This window comes from Stegostoma tigrinum, chromosome 33 (assembly GCF_030684315.1).
Source record: "Stegostoma tigrinum isolate sSteTig4 chromosome 33, sSteTig4.hap1, whole genome shotgun sequence".
In the NCBI taxonomy this organism is placed as follows: Eukaryota; Metazoa; Chordata; class Chondrichthyes; order Orectolobiformes; family Stegostomatidae; genus Stegostoma; species Stegostoma tigrinum.
In genome coordinates, this window is record NC_081386.1 from 15,843,219 (window position 1) to 15,859,583 (window position 16,365).

General features: G+C 41.1%; 1 protein-coding gene across 2 annotated transcripts in view; it reads right to left on the reverse strand.

Annotated features, from left to right (window-relative positions):
• The window catches only part of LOC125467216 (DNA-binding protein RFX7-like), a 77,916-nt gene that overhangs the window by 25,728 nt on the left and 35,823 nt on the right, over positions 1-16,365 (reverse strand). The window contains exons 4-6 of one of the 2 annotated variants that reach the window (XM_059639200.1): positions 12,403-12,501; positions 8,272-8,392; positions 6,326-6,406 (exon numbers count right to left, since the gene is read on the reverse strand). In XM_059639200.1, coding sequence (XP_059495183.1) covers positions 6,326-6,406; positions 8,272-8,392; positions 12,403-12,501 — 301 coding nt within the window. Of the gene's footprint in view, positions 1-6,325; positions 6,407-8,271; positions 8,393-12,402; positions 12,526-16,365 lie in introns of both variants that reach the window. The other variant, XM_059639199.1, reaches the window with a different exon arrangement.

Sequence of the window (16,365 nt, forward strand, 5' to 3'; positions counted from 1 at the left end):
GTCATCTACACACCCTCCAGAGCAATCACATATAATGTGGTGACCAGAATTGCATACAGTACTTCAGCTGTGGCCTAACTGAAGTTTTATACAGCTCCAACATAACCTCCCTGCTCTCATAATCTATGCCTTGACTGAAAGGCAAAAGTCCCGTATGCCTTATTAACCTATCTTGTTGCCCTTGGGGATGGACAGAGAAGGGTACAAGATCCCTCTGTTCCTCTGAACTTCCTGGTATCCTGCCACTCATTGAGGACTCCCTTGACTGGGCCACTTCCAAAATGCATCACCTCATGCTTTTCTTGGCTACAATCCAGCTACTGTTGATCTGCTCATCTGAGCAACCCTTCTCTATCGTTCTGAAGCCATTGACAACTACCTTGCCAATCTTCATGTCATCTGCAAGCTTATTTATCATTGTCCTCACGCTTTCATCTATGTCCATTATATATATCACAAAGGGACCCAGCACGGATCCTTGTGTTACACATGGTCCTGCACCGGACATGGCTTCCAGTCACACAAACAAAATTCAACGACCATCCCCTATCTCTATCACCAAACTAATTTTGGATCCAACTTGCCAAGTTACCCTGGATCCCATGTACTTTTAAAGAAGATTAGATTCCCTACAGTGTGGGAACAGGCCCTTCGGCCCAACAAGTCCACAGCGCCCCTTGATATATCCTACCCAGACCCAGCCCCCCTATAACCCACACAGCCCTGAACACTATGGGCAATTTAGCACATCCAATCCACCTAGCCTGCACATCTTTAGACTGTGGGAGGAAACCGGAGCACCGGAGGACACCCACGCAGACACGGGGAGAATGCGCAAACTCCACACAGACAGTCGCCCAAGGCTGGAATCGAACCTGGGTCCCTGGCGCTGTGAGGCTGCAGTGCTAACCACTGAGCCACCGTGCCACCCAACCTTATGCAGGACATTGTGTTGCTGAAGTGCAACAAGACCCGAGTGTGATGTTGGAACAGTTGCTGAAGGTTTGTATGCTGATGCAGTAGATGGTGAAGAAAGCTGGTCTTCACAGTACCGTGATTTGAGTACAGGAGCCAGGATGTCTTGCTGCAGTTATACAGAGCCTCAGTGAGGTCACACATTGCGCACTGTGCGCAGTTTTGATCTCCAAGTCTCAGGAAGGCCATTGTTGCTATTGAGGGCGTCCAGTGAAAGTTCACCAGACTGATTCCTGAGATGGCAGAATTGACATATGAAGACAGACTAGATCAAATGGACTTGTATTCACTGAAATTTAGAAGAATGAGGGGGAATCTCATAGAAACAAAATTCTGATAGGACTGGACAGGCTAAATGAAGGAAAAATGTTCCTGACATTGAGGAGTCCAGAAGTGGGGTCACACTCTCAAAATAAGGGGTAAGCATTCAGGACTGAGATGAGGAAGAATTTCTTCACTCAGTCATGAACCTGTAGAATCCTGCTGGGGGCATATTAGATATATTCAAGAGGAAGCTGGAAAAAGCCCTTGCAGCTAAAGGGATTAAGGGGTATGAAGAGATAGCAGAAGTGGGATACTGAAATTGCATGATCTTATAGAATGGTGGTACAGGCGCGAAGGGCCAAATGGCCTACTCCTGCATCTATTTTCTATGTTTGTCAATAACTTGGCTGAAATCCATAACTTCACTACCCTCATCTGCACACCTGATCATCCTTAAAACATTTAAAAACAGGCTGGGCATGACTTAGTAGTTTATAAAATCATGAGGGGCACAGATAGCGTGAATAATTAAGGTCTTTTGCCCAGGTAGGGGCGGCTAAAGCTATAGGGGCAAAAGTTTAAGGCGAGAGGGAAAGATTCAAAAGGAACGTGAAGGGCAGTGTTTTCGCACAGAGGGTGGCGTGTGTAAGGAATGAGCTGAGTGATGGAAGCTGGTTCAATTACAACATTTAAAAGGCATCTGGATAGGTGTATGACTAAGAAAGGCTTGGTGACAGGGGGCAAATGGGTCTAGATAAATTTAGGATATCTGGTAGTCATGGATAGGAGGACTGTAGGGTCTGTTTCCATGCTGTATATTTCTATGACTGACTTCAAAGCTTAGATTAGATCTGTAGTGTGTGAGATCTTAGTATTTTTGGCACGCTAATTACGCTGTTTGGCATGCCAGTGGCCCCGAGTTGAAACTTCAGGTTGACACCTCATTTTTCTGTCTGCCCTCTTTGTTCTTCATTGATTTCCCAGTTTAATGGCAATAGTAAAGTGGGGCAAATGTGCCAGGCCTAAAGCCACAGCTTGCGAGTGAATACAATTCTATTGCCGCTTACGGCCTGTGGTGCCTCATGGATAACCAGCTTTGAGTAGATAGATCTGTTCAAAGCATCTGCCCATTTAGCACAGTGGTAACACTACACAAAGAGATGGTGGCAATCCTCAAGAGGGTGGGGGATCTTAGTCTCTGCACTAACTGCAGTGGTCACTCATACCGACACTCGGACAGACATAGGAGATAGTTGAAGTTGTCTTCACAAATCTACGTAACTTTTATTGTATGCCTCAGTACTTGCTACAGACCTAATCTAGCAGCTATGTCCTTTAGGACTTGGTCAGTTCCATCAATAATGCTACCAAACCACATCTAGGGTGACATTAAGTAACCACCTCCCAGTACATTGTTTGTCCTTGCAACTGACAGTGCTTCCTCTAAGTAATGCTCAAAATGGAGAAGCTATTATTCTTTTGCTGAGGGGAGGCAGTAAGTGGTAAATCAGAAAGCTTTATTTCCTATGTTTGACCAATGCCATAAGACTTCATGGGATTATGGAATTAGCGTTGATGACTCCCAACTGTCTTAAAAGGGTGTCTGGCAGGTCTGGCCAACAAAGGGGACAGGACATAACCAGGGTATTGTCTGCAAGATAGGAGTCTGAATGACTGTGGTAGGTAGTTGCTTGAATAGTCAGTGGGACACTTCTCTCAAGATCTAACTGCTTGAAAATAGGGCTTTGCAGAGTTGACATGGTTGAGTTTACCAATGTCATTTCTGGTACCTAGGTCAATGCCAGATCGCCCATTTAAGTGGGCAGATGCTGTGTGCTTGGAATCACGGTGAACATTTTTTTTAAATGACTGTGACGATGCTATGGCTTTGAGGTTACTTTCTGTCCTTTTATTTTCCAAATGAAGAAAGATTGAGACACAGGTGCCAAGCAGTCTGCTCAAAACCAATAAACAGCTGATCACTGAGTTCGCAAAAGCTCATCACATTCCTGGGCCATGTCGTTGGACATGGACAAATGGCTACACGGGATGTGAAAACAAAGTTTATTGGAGAGTTGAGTTTCCCATACCATCAAAGAGGGAAGTACAATGATTCCTGGGGCTCAGTTGTTTTCATGGGAACTTTGTAGCAAATTTAGCAGTGTGATTGGTCCACTGACTGACTTGTTGAAGGAAGTTTTGGTGGACGGTGGACTGTCAGAAGGAATTTGACAGCCTGAAAGCTGTGTTAGCCACACTGAATCACACTAAGCCATTCAAGGTGACTATTGATGCCAGTGATGTGGGTGTCAGTGCTGTACTCTCACAAGATGACAAGAAGATAGAAAGAACCAAAGGATATTTTTCCAGAAAACTGAATAATCATCAACAGGGGAGATGAAGGCCGAGTAGTGGTATTATTGCTGGACTGTTAATCCACAGACTCATAACATTCTGGGGATTCCAGTTCAAATCCTGCCATGGCAGATGGTGAAATTGAATTCAATTTTTAAAAAATCTGAAATTAAGGGTCTAATGATGATCATGAATCCATTGTCATTTGTCAGGAAAAACCCATCTGGTTCACTAATGTCCCTTAGGGAAGGAAACTGCCAGCCTTACCTGGCCTGGCCTATATGTGACTCCGAACTACCGTCTAGGCAATTGGGGATGGGCAATAAACACTGCCTAGCCAGTGACGCCCTCATCCCATGAATGAATAAAAACAAAAGAATATTCCACAACTGAGAAGGAAACTTCGAACTTGCAACATTTATGTTGCTAATAATCTGAGACAGTTGTTTATACTGATCAGAACTATTCAACATTTTCGGAAAAAATTTAAGGATAAAAATTTCAGACTGTTTAGATCGAGCTTTTTATTGCAGCCATTCAATTTGAAAATTATACACATGGCAGGATGGAAGAACGTATTTGTTGACTTGTTGGCATGACGTTAATGAACAAAGATGGATGCATTCAGTAGCGGGAGAAAACAGACTGCAGTAGTGAATGTCTGCACACTTTGAGTTAACGTAATGTTTATGTACTGGAGTATATTAATAGCAAAGACTGTGTTGCAGGAAATGCGGGAGACGCGGTCAAGGGCGTTCTCGACCGCTGTGGGGGCAAGTTGCGGTCCTTGAAGAACTTGGACATCTGGGATGTGCGGGAGTGGAATGCCTCATCGTGGGAGCAGATGCGGCGGAGGTGGAGGAATTGGGAATAGGGGATGGAATTTTTGCAGGAGGGTGGATGAGAGGAGGTGTATTCTTGGTTGCTGTGGGAGTCGGCGGGCTTGAAATGGACATCAGTTACAAGCTGGTTGCCAACACATCCCTCACACGCCGCCCCCGCCACAACCGCCCAAAGAGGATCCCCCTCATTCTCACACACCACCCCACCAACCTCCGGATACAACGCATCATCCTCCGACACTTCTGCCATCTACAATCCGAGCCCACCACCCAAGACATTTTTCCATCCCCACCCCTGTCTGCTTTCCGGAGAGACCACTCTCTCCGTGACTCCCTTGTTCGCTCCACACTGCCCTCCAACCCCACCACACCCAGCACCTTCCCCTTCAACCACAGGAAATGCTACACTTGCCCCCACACCTCCTCCTCACCCCTATCCCAGGCCCCAAGATGACTTTCCACATTAAGCAGAGGTTCACCTGCACATCTGCCAATGTGGTATACTGCATCCACTGTACCCGGTGTGGCTTCCTCTACATTGGGGAAATCAAGCGGAGGCTTGGGGACCGCTTTGCAGAACACCTCCGCTTGGTTCGCAATAAACAACTGCACGTCCCAGTCGCAAACCATTTCCACTCTCCCTCCCATTCTTTAGATGACATGTCCATCATGGGCCTCCTGCAGTGCCACAATGATGCCACCCGAAGGTTGCAGGAACAGCAACTCATATTCCGCTTAAGAACCCTGCAGCCCAATGGTATCAATGTGGACTTCACCAGCTTCAAATCTCCCCTTCCCCCACCGCATCCCTAAACCAGCCTCAGTTCGTCCCCTCCCCCTACTGCACCACACAACCAGCCCAGTTCTTCCCCTCCACCCACTGCATCCCAAAACCAGTCCAACCTGTCTCTGCCTCCCTAACCTGTTCTTCCTCTCACCCATCCCTTCCTCCCACCCCAAGCCGCACCTCCATTTCCTACCTACTAACCTCATCCCACCTCCTTGACCTGTCCGTCTTCCCTGGACTGACCTATCCCCTCCCTACCTATACTCTCCTCTCCACCTATCTTCTTTTCTCTCCATTTTCGGTCCGCCTCCCCCCCCTCCCTATTTATTCCAGAACCCTCACCCCATCCCCCTCTCTGATGAAGGGTCTAGGTCCGAAACGTCAGCTTTTGTGCTCCTGAGATGCTGCTGGGCCTGCTGTGTTCATCCAGCCTCACATTTCATTATCTTGGATTCTTCAGCATCTGCAGTTCCGATTATCATTGAGTGTGAAATAACATGGATTGCTCCAATATTTAAGAAGAACTTGCATTTCTCAGCACAATTAGGACAGAAGCGTGAGCCTCGGCAAAACTCTGGTTGAGATAGAGTTTATGTGAAATAAACTGGAGGTTGATGGAAGTGGATTTTAAGAAATCTAAGTACACATGAGGATTTCAACAGTCATGTAGGTGAAGGTATCATCCATAGATGTTATCAGAAAAGTGCAAATTGATAATTGTTATGGCTGTTGTGAATAATGGAAATTATATGGAGCACAAGGGATAAGAGTCAACAAAACACAGACAGACAATCTAGGAACCAAATGATTCCCCTAATAATAAAAGCAAAATATTGCCATCGTTTTGTCTCAGATCTCCAATGAAGTGGAGAAACTCAAAGGCTATCAGCATCTGTGGACAGAGAAAGTATCTCTTCTTCCATTGTGAATAAGGGAGAATTTAATTGTAATTTGAGCATAGAACAAATGGAGAAGATCATTGTAAATCTGTGTTTTAGGTTTGCTATCTATAAATTCTTCTATTGTTTTCCATTAGACTTATCACATTATAGTACTGTTTAAATTTTACATCTTAATAGTCTTGATTACAGAAGATAATTACCCCTTCTCCAGTTTTGTGAAAATCCAGACTTGGTAGCGATGGCATATGAACAAAAGCTTTTTTCCTCAGACCACTATAGCAATATGTTTCAAGGAGTTAAGGTCAAAACAGCATAGTTTTATTCTAAGTAAAGTAAGTATGATGACAGTAGAACACAGACTTAAAAACAAAGGATTATATCAAGTTTGAATTCAATGAATTGGAACTTTAAGGGGATCAAAGAAGAAATGATAAATGCAAAATAGAAGACAACCCCATTAATAAATTAGGGAGAAAAAGTATAAAATCTGCATCTGTAGCCTTTTCACAACAAATTCTTTGGCATTATAAATCTGAAATCCATCCCAATACATGTAGTTTTTTTTTGTTTCCGAGCATTTGATCATTTCTCCTCATCTATGCTCTCTCTCTTAGAACATACCATAAACCTTCTACGGTTCCAAGGTCAGAGAGCTTGCTGCAAGATATTATAGGTGCGTGCCAGAACCTAAACGGCAATGTATCAAATGTTTCCATATCTCAGCAAAAACTACAAAAAAAAAATCTGGACAATAACATGCATTCCTTCACTGTTACAGAGTTGCATACCATTATTCTAATTCACCTGCTAGATAGGTCAATTGTTAAGTCCAATGAAAGAGCCACATTTCCTTCAAAAATTAAAGCAATACTTTATCATTACATTAAGATCACGCAGATTATCAACAGGTAAGTAAGTAGCTTATTGCTGATAGGCAATTCATGCAATAGAACAGTTACAAAGATGAAATTTTTGTTCCGTCCAACATTTTAAATTGAGTAATTTAAATTTTTTTATAAATGGAAAGGGCAATTGTAGTAATATTCTCTATGACAAAACAAGGAGGATTTCAGGACCAGTTGCTTAGTTACATGCAAAATTGTAATGATCTATTCAAAAAGAATTTTCTTTGCGTATTGTTATGAATGCCTAATGTCATAGTTCATGTGTTTTAGAAGCATGGTCTTTTCAGCATTAAAAATTGAATTTTAAATGCAAGTTCAGTAGGGAAAACACTGGTAAACAGCACAAATACGACAAATTATAATTCAGCAAACTGATCTTGGAGCTACAGTGTGGAGACAGGAGTAATCTTTCACTGAGTTTTGACTGTTGAGGTTGTGGGGAAATGGTTGATTCTTTTTGATTTTTTAATAAGAGAGTTTCAAACAGTTCTTGGATGGTGCAACACAATTTACACTTTCTTTTGCACGAATTTGTTAATGGACTGACTATCAAAGTAAGCAAAAAGAGGAAAAAAAAAACTTGCAATCCATCAAGCCAGGTCTCACTGAGATCTGACTTATTTAGTATTACCATCATCTATGATCATGACATGATAATTAAGTTTGCTGCAGTTCAGAATCAGAACTTGTGCAGCTAAAAACCAAGGATGTTTTCAAATGTTTTAAGCCACTGTGCGAAACCTGCAGGAAGGGTAGTTCTGGAAATGTAGAATCCAAAATCCTGAGTCAGTAAAGAAATTGGAAGGTTGCTTATCCAAAAAATAATGGAAGGGACCTTATTAAATCTTTTACCTTGGTAAGTCGCTGGAACACTGAGGATAAATATGAATTCTGAACAATTGTAATGTACTATTTGAGTTGGTCTCAGGAAAGTAAATGAATCTTAAGGATGTTATGAAATAAGGCACCTCTGAGGGGAAATAAAAAGCAGAACTGCATTTAGAGGGTAATTTGAGTGTTAATAGTTCTCACTGAGTTTAAGTCTTGTTGATGTTCTACAAGTTTGTTATAGTTATAAACTTGAAATTTTGTCATAGTTTCTGGTAAATTGCTAGCTGTTCCAATTTCTGCTTGAAACATTAACAGTCCTTAACAGGATCATTCACTGGGGTCATACAGGAATGCTGTTACTCAAATTAAAAAAGACATTAGCACTCTAATATCAGAACAACGCTAAAAGGATATTTTGATTTGCCTCTCGTGCCTAGGCGTCGAGCTTTCATGTTTGGAAAGACATTCCTCATAACCTTCCCAAAGTCAGCTGCACTTAAAGAGTTATAACCAAGATTGTCACAATAGCCTCTGGAAAATAAAATGTGAAATTCTATTTGGTCACACTGCAACTAAAAAAGGTGATTTCCGTTCTCATACATTAAAAAGAAACAAGATAGCCACTTATCAATGCCTCTCAATTGCTGGACACCAGGAGATGATTCACAGTGCCATAGTTGTTTTCTCTGCCAATGTGCCTTTCCTACAGAGAAAGTCTTTATTAATGGTGCAGCTAGAATGACAATACACCTGGTGATGAATTACGCGCATAAATTCAAATCTCTTGTGTCATGACTTTGAGTGCCCACAGTGTGCTAAATTATAACAATTACCAATTAATCTGGCTGTGATGTTAATGAATGAATATTTACAAGAACTTTATGCCTTCAATCAGGAAGACTAAAGTGATAGAAAAATAAATTAACAGTAATACATACCAGCTGCGCAAGATAAGGGAGGAAACTCTGGAGGACAATTACAGCTTTCAACGTAACACCAGTAGAAAAGAACTCACATTTCAAAAGAAATCTGGTTTCCTAATTTGTTTGGAATAATACAAACCAATATTCTAATTTTAGTCTACAGATGAATCTACTTGAACCTTTACTCCATTAAAAAATAACTGATTATGCATATACTACAGATAGATTCAAGAAAGAAAAAGTTCTGCACAGTCAGAGTTGTACAGCACAGAAACAGACCTCTGTGCAACTCGTCCATGCCAACTAGAGATCCTTAATTAATCTCATTTGATTTGCCAGAATTTGGCCCATAATCCCTTAAATCCTACTCATGTATCCATCCAGATGCCTTTTAAAGTGTTGTAATTGTTCCAGCCTCCTCCACTTCCTCTGGCAGTTCACTCCATACATGCACCATTCTCTGTGTGAAAAAGTTGCCCCTCAGGTCCCTTTTATATTGTTTCCTCTCTCACCTTAAATCCATGACCAAAACCTGCTAGCTTTGGACTGCTCTGTCCTAGGAAAAAGACTCTGCCTATTTGCCATGTCCATAATTTGAAAAACCTCTCTAAAAGGTCACCCCTCACAGCCTGCAGTGCTCCAGGCAAAATAGCCCCAGCCTATTCAGCCTCTTCCCAAAAGCTCAAACCCTCCAACCTTGGCAATATCCTTGTAGATCTTTTCTGAACCCTTCTAAATTTCAAGACATTCTTCTTATAAAGAGGGAGACTAGAATTGCAGGCAATATTGCAATAGTGGTCTAACCAATGTCCTGCATAGCCGCAACATGACCTCCCAACTCCTATACTCAATGCACTGACCAATTAAGCAAGCATTCCAAATGCCTTCTTCACTATCCTATCTACCTGTGACTCCACTTTCAAGGAACTATGAACCTGTGCGCCAAGGTCTCTTTGTTCAGCAACACGACCCAGGACCTTACTGTTAACTGTATAAATTCAGCCCTGAACTGCCTTTCCAAAATGCAGCACCTCATAGTTTTCTAAATTAAACTCCATCTGCCACGCCTCAACCCATTGGCCCATCTAATCAAGGTCCTATTGTGTTCTGGAGGTACTTCTTCATTGTCCACTACACCCCCAATTTGTGTCCTCTGCAAACTTACCTAGCATTCCTCCGACACTTACTTACATAAAATGACAAAAAGCAGCAGAGCCAGCACCAATCCTTGCAGCACACTGTTGGTCACAGGCCTCCTGTCCAAAGAACAATCCTCCACCAGTACACACTGTCTCCGACCTTCAATCTAATTTTGTATCTAAACTGCTAGCTCTCCCTGGATTCCATGTGATCCAACCCTGTTAACCAGTCTACCATGCAGAACATTGTCAAATGTCTTGCTGAAGTTCATATATTTGAATGTTCATTGGTCTGCTCTCAATCTTCTTTGTCACTTCTTCAAAAAACTCAATCAACTTGGTAAGACATGAATTCCCAAACATAAAGCCATGTTGACTACCCCTATCCAGTCCTTACCTTCCCAAATACATGTAAATCCTGTCCCTCAGAAACCCCCCAACAACTTACCTACCAGTGACATCAGGTTCACCAGTGTGTAGTTCCCTGCCTTTTCCTTACCACCTTTCTTGAATAAGGGCACATTAGCCACACCCCAGTCTTCTGACACCTCATTCATGGCCATTGCTGATACAAATATCTCAGCAAACAGCCCAGTAACCACTTCTGCAAAGTTCTGGGACACACTTGATCAAGTCCTGGGGATTTATTGCCTTTACATGTTTTAAGACATCCAGCACCGTCTCCTCTGTAATTTGGACACTCAAAGTACTACTATTTATTTCTCCAAGCTCCCTAGCTTCCACATCCTTCTCCACAGTAAATACTGACATGAAATACTTATTTAGTATCTCACCCATCTCCTGTACTTCTACATAAAGGCAGCCTTGCTGACTTTGAAAGGCCCCTAGTCACCCTTTGGTCCTTAATGTATTTGTAGAATCCCTTTGTATTCTCCTTAACCCTACTTGCCACAGCTGCTTCATGCCCCCTTTGTGCCCTCCTGATTTCTGGAGTATACTTTGAGTGATTCACTTGGTCCCAGCCATTTCTACCTGTCATATGCCTCCTCCTTTTTCTTGACCAGAACCTCAATTTCTCTAGTCTTCCAGGATTTCCTATATTTACCAGTCTTCCCTCCACACTAACAGAACATGCTGAGGAACTCTGGGGTCTCATTATCACATTTTTGAAAGCCTCCCACTTTATAATTGCCCCTTTACCTGCAAATAACCTCTCCCAACCAGCTTTTGAAAGTTCTTGCCTAACACCCTCAAAATTGGCCTTACTCCAGTTTAGAACTTTAATTTTTAGATCGGGTCTATCCCTTTTGTGTAACTATTTTAAAACCAACAGAATTCCGATCACTTGCCCAAAAGTGCTCCCTCACTGACACCTCAGTCATTTGCCCTGCCTTATTTCCCAAGAAAAGGTGAAATTTTGGTCCTTCTTAGTATGTTCAGCTGCATAATGAAGGAAATTTTCTTGCATATACTCAAATTTCTCTCCATCCAAAATCTTATGGCAGTCCCAGTCTAAACGTTAGATGTTACTTCATTTCACTGGAAGAAATGTGGAGAAGACAAATAGAGTTTCAGTTCTAAAGTCCTTTGATAAAAAAAGTGAAAGGTAGTGAAATTTTAAAAAAAACCTCAAGATTCTGTTTTTGCAATCCTTGTGCACGCACAACAGGATCCAGTAGATCAACCAAAATGCACATCTTTAGTCCTTCATACTGAAATCAACATACATAACAATTTCAGGCCATTGGTTCACAAGTCTGATATTCTTCTTCAAAACCAAAATTACAACCCTGAACAGAAGTTAACCAAGCAAACAAATAGCTTGACATCCCAGTCTACTTTCATAAATCTGGGTAGCTGTAGGTGATCCAGATTTAATTTTCTAACAATGGCAAGGAAATTATTAGTGTATATAATGCAACACTTCAATATATTGAGTGAAAAGATCCAAATAATCAACTGGAATCAACTTATATTTTTATAAAATGCTTCATCAACAGAGGAACTGTGAATCCAAAAACATGCTGTACTTTTAAGAATAAATAACTATTGCCATATAATCAAGTTAAGTATTACACATATAATGTCAGATGAGTATCCCTTAACATTGCCATACCTATTCTTGATTTAATAAAAATTATTAGATAAATTGAGACATTATTCATTAAAGGACTGAAGACAAATTAGAACTGCTATTATGACTTACTCCAGTTACATCATGTAAAAGCAAACAAAAGAAGTGAAAATAATTTTCAAGATCACAAATAAAACCCAAAAATGACTTTTCAGGCTTACAAAATCTGTCTGTAATTAATCTGAAATCATTAAATCAGGAAAAGTCTTATGACAAATAATGACAAATAAAAATGGAACATTGATAGAAAGCATATAGGTTTACAGAAAAATAATTTATTAATGCAATGCATAGTTATGATACCCTGATTAAATTGCGTTTGCGAATATACATTTCAGATGAAAAACAGCATTGTTTGTCAGATCTTCGGCAGCAACAACTTACTTGTATTCGTCATAGACTTCTTGTTTGGGCAGTGAAGTATCTGGGTGGTCCTCCAAATGATTTCGGATCCAGTTACAAGCATGCATTTGTTGTGTACGACTGGATGATAAAGAGCTTGCATTACTACAAACAAAAAAGCGCATTGGTTTTAAAAAAGTTCAAGAAACTGCTGGAGCTATTCCACAACTTTAAACAGGTATTTACCAGGTTATAAATTTTGCTAGCACTTTATTTTTTTTTGCTTACCACATAAATGAATAGAAATAAGTGAATTTATTTGGCATGTTTGCATCATATAATATCACTTTCCACTTTCAAAGGTTTCTGAAAATTGATTTTCTAATATATAAAATTACTCATTCCCTCTCTCCAATTGTTAGGGAATCAGGAATTTAGTCATACGAATACTTTGGCAAAGCAAGTCAGAGACTTGGTATTCTGTAGGGAGTCTTGAAGAGTGCAGCTCCAACAATAGAGAAAAGAACTTGACACTATCTAGGACAAAGCAACCCAACAGATTTGCACCATCCACATCTTAAGCATTCAGTCACACCACTGCTGACGCAGCAGCAACAGTGCATACAATGTACAGGACACAAGATGCATTGCATCAACTCACCAAGCTTCCTTTGGCAAAGCCCTTCAAATGTGTTGCTTCTACCACTTAGAAGGACAAGAAAAGTTGATCCACAGGAACATCTCTACCTACAGGTTCTTCTTTAAGTCACACACCATCTAACATAGAAATATAATCACTTTCCCCCACTGTTACTAGGTCAAAATCCTGGAACTTACTTCACAATAGCATTGAGAATATACCTCCAAACGATTATAGCACTTCAAGAAGGCAGTTCACCTGTGCCATCTCAACAGTAATTAGGGATGGTCAACAAATGCAGGCCTTGCCGGAAACACATTCACTCCAAGAAAGAATGAAAAAACTATTACTCAAATCACATCTCCTTTTCATGATCATCCTTCTTAAATGAAACATTGTTATAATTTAGTAGATGACTCAATACATACGGAAAAACCAAAAAATACATTTTTGACTCTATTTGGTGCACCATCAGTAAAGTTGAAACTGAAAGCTCCAAAGTCAACAAACTTCAGAGATAACAGCAGCAATTATTAATTTTTTTTAAAAAGTGGCCTTAATGTCCACTGTTTAACAGATGTTGGAACTATTGATTCTGAAATCCACTAAAGATACCCAAAGGAAAATATCTAATTTAAAATCCAGAAAGGTCATAGCCTTATAAAATGTCACCCATGTTCTGAAAATTTAGCAATACTTTCCAACTTGTTATGGAAATTTGTAACCTTGGCTTGATCAATTAACAAATATCATTTGGATCTCGACGTAAGTGTATCAGTAGGACATTGCTCATTGGTCACTATTGTATTTTATATGTTAGTACGATACCAATATAACATAAGTAGACTGAACTGTTTTTAGAAATATTCGGAATGAAGTACCTTTGGAATAACCTAATCCCCCAGTCAGCTGCAGGGTTATCCCCATCAACCCTACTTGTTGTGGGTTGTTATAATAGCATAGGGTTAGGGTTAGGGTTAACCCTAACCCTAACCCTGGATAACCCTGCTGCATTGGGTCATCCACCTGTTTGATGAAATCGAAGCTCAAGATTCAAGAGGATCCCTATCATACATGTGTAAATCACAGTCGTGTCACATTGATTAACTTCTACTTCAAACTTTCTATGCAGAGATCCGCTATTTTATCTTCTAGCAGGATTGGTCCCTCTGTCCCTCCCTCGCAGGGTTTCTTGCATTCTCCCATTGTTTTGTACTGGCAGCAAACAAACATACATCACACTATCAAGGTGTGCAGCAGGATGAACACAGCAGGCCAAGTAGTATCAGAGGAGCAGAAGGCTGACGTTTCGAGCCTAGACCCTTCTTCAGAAATGGGGGTGGGGAAGAAGGTCTGAAATAAAAGGAGAGGGGGGAGGCGGATAGAAGATGGATAGAGGAGAAGATAGGTGGAGAGGAGACAGACAGGTCAAAGAGGCAGGGATGGAGCCAGTAAAGCTGAGTGTAGGTGGGGAGGTAGGGAGGACAGACAGGTCAACAGGGCGGGATGAGAGTAGTAGGTAGGAGACGGGGGTGGGGCTTGAGATGGGAGGAGAGGATAGTCAGGAGAAAGAACAGGTTAGGGAGGCGAGGATGAGCTGCGCTGGTTTTGGGATGCGGTAGGGGGAGGGGAGATTTTGAAGCTTATTAAGTCCACATTGATACCATTGGGCTGCAGGGTTCCCAAGCAGATAATGAGCTGCTGTTCCAGTAACCTTCAGGTAACATTGTTGTGGCACTGCAGGAGGCCCAGGATGGACTTCACAAGCTTCAAACCTCCCCTCCCCACTGCATCCCAAAACCAGCCCAGCTCATCCCCGCCTCTGTAACTTGTCCTTCCTCCCACCTCAAGCCCCACCCCCATCTCCTACCTACTTTCCTCATCCGCCCCCTTGACCTGACTGTCCTCCCCAGACTGACCTATCTCCTCTTACCTCCCCACCTCTACTCACCTTTACTGGCTCCATCCCCGCCCCTTTGACCTGTCTGTCTCCTCTCCACCTATCTTCTCTATCCATCTTCTATCCGCCTCCCCCTCTCTTCCTATTTAATTCAGAACCCCCTTCCCCTCCCCCATTTCTGGAGATGGGTCTAGGCCCGAAACGTCAGCCTTTCTGCTCCTCTGATGCTGCTTGGCCTGCTGCATTCATCCAGCTCTACACCTTGTTATCTCAGATTCTCCAGCATCTGCAGTTCCTACTATCTCCTCTACATCACACTTTTTCTCATACAAATCATTAACAGGCTGTAGATAACTGAAGCCCTTGTAGTGATTCATGCAGCACACCACTAGCTAAAAACTTCCAAATGCAATATTTATCCCTCACTCTGTTTCCATGAATCAATACTCCATTCATCTTAACATTATCCGTAAATCCATAGAGTGTAATGATCTTTTGCAATACACTTCATGGATTGTCTTTTGGAAATACAAATATACTACATCCAGTAGCTTCCTTTCATCTACCTAAACAATTGCATTCTCAGAGCAACAATAAACTTGTTAAAATATGATTATCCTTTCTCAAAACTATGTTGAAATACCTGATTATGTTATAATTGTATCAGTCTATTGTTAAGGAATCCTCAAATTTCAGTATGTTTTCAACAACTGATGTCAGTGTAACTTGCCTCTAGTTGGCCGTTTTCTCACTTCCTCCTTTCTTGAATAGCAGTGTAACATTGAATTCAACAGTTGCTGAGATTTATAGGATTAGCAGAAATAATACACTAGCTAGACATGAGAATTTTATAAGCACAGTTTGAGACAAATTAATCCAAATATTTCAAATAAAGAATACACTGAAGGCAACACAAAAATTGTAGTGGATATACCCTATCTAGCAGAAGAATAAAGATTACTCTTCAAATGCGCACGTGTACATTTTAGTTGAATTATCAACTAAATGAGAATACAGTTATGTACAAAGACAAATTTCCAAGATTATTGTAATCTATGATCCTAATATGTTAAACTTGCATGAAATAACCCAAATTAATCCAGCTCAATAAAGCAGGAAGGTGCAGGTCTCTTGATTTAATGTTGAGAAAAAACAATATTGAAGCCAGCTGGTGAGCACTGTGTGCTAGGCTATTAGTTGATCTGGGATGTCAAACACTTATAATAATGTTCCGAGGCTCAATTACATTGTCAGTCTGCCACCTAGGTAGCATCTAGAAAATCCTTTTGCACACTGACTCTAGATATGAACATAAACAAGCTACAGTTTTCACACAGATCATGACCAAGATCAATGACAATGAACACTTCCTGTTGCATTAAGAAAATGTTCATTGACAATCAACATTACTGCCATATAATTCAGAACTTGAGAGGAAAATGCAAGCTGTCATGTCTCCTTTTTT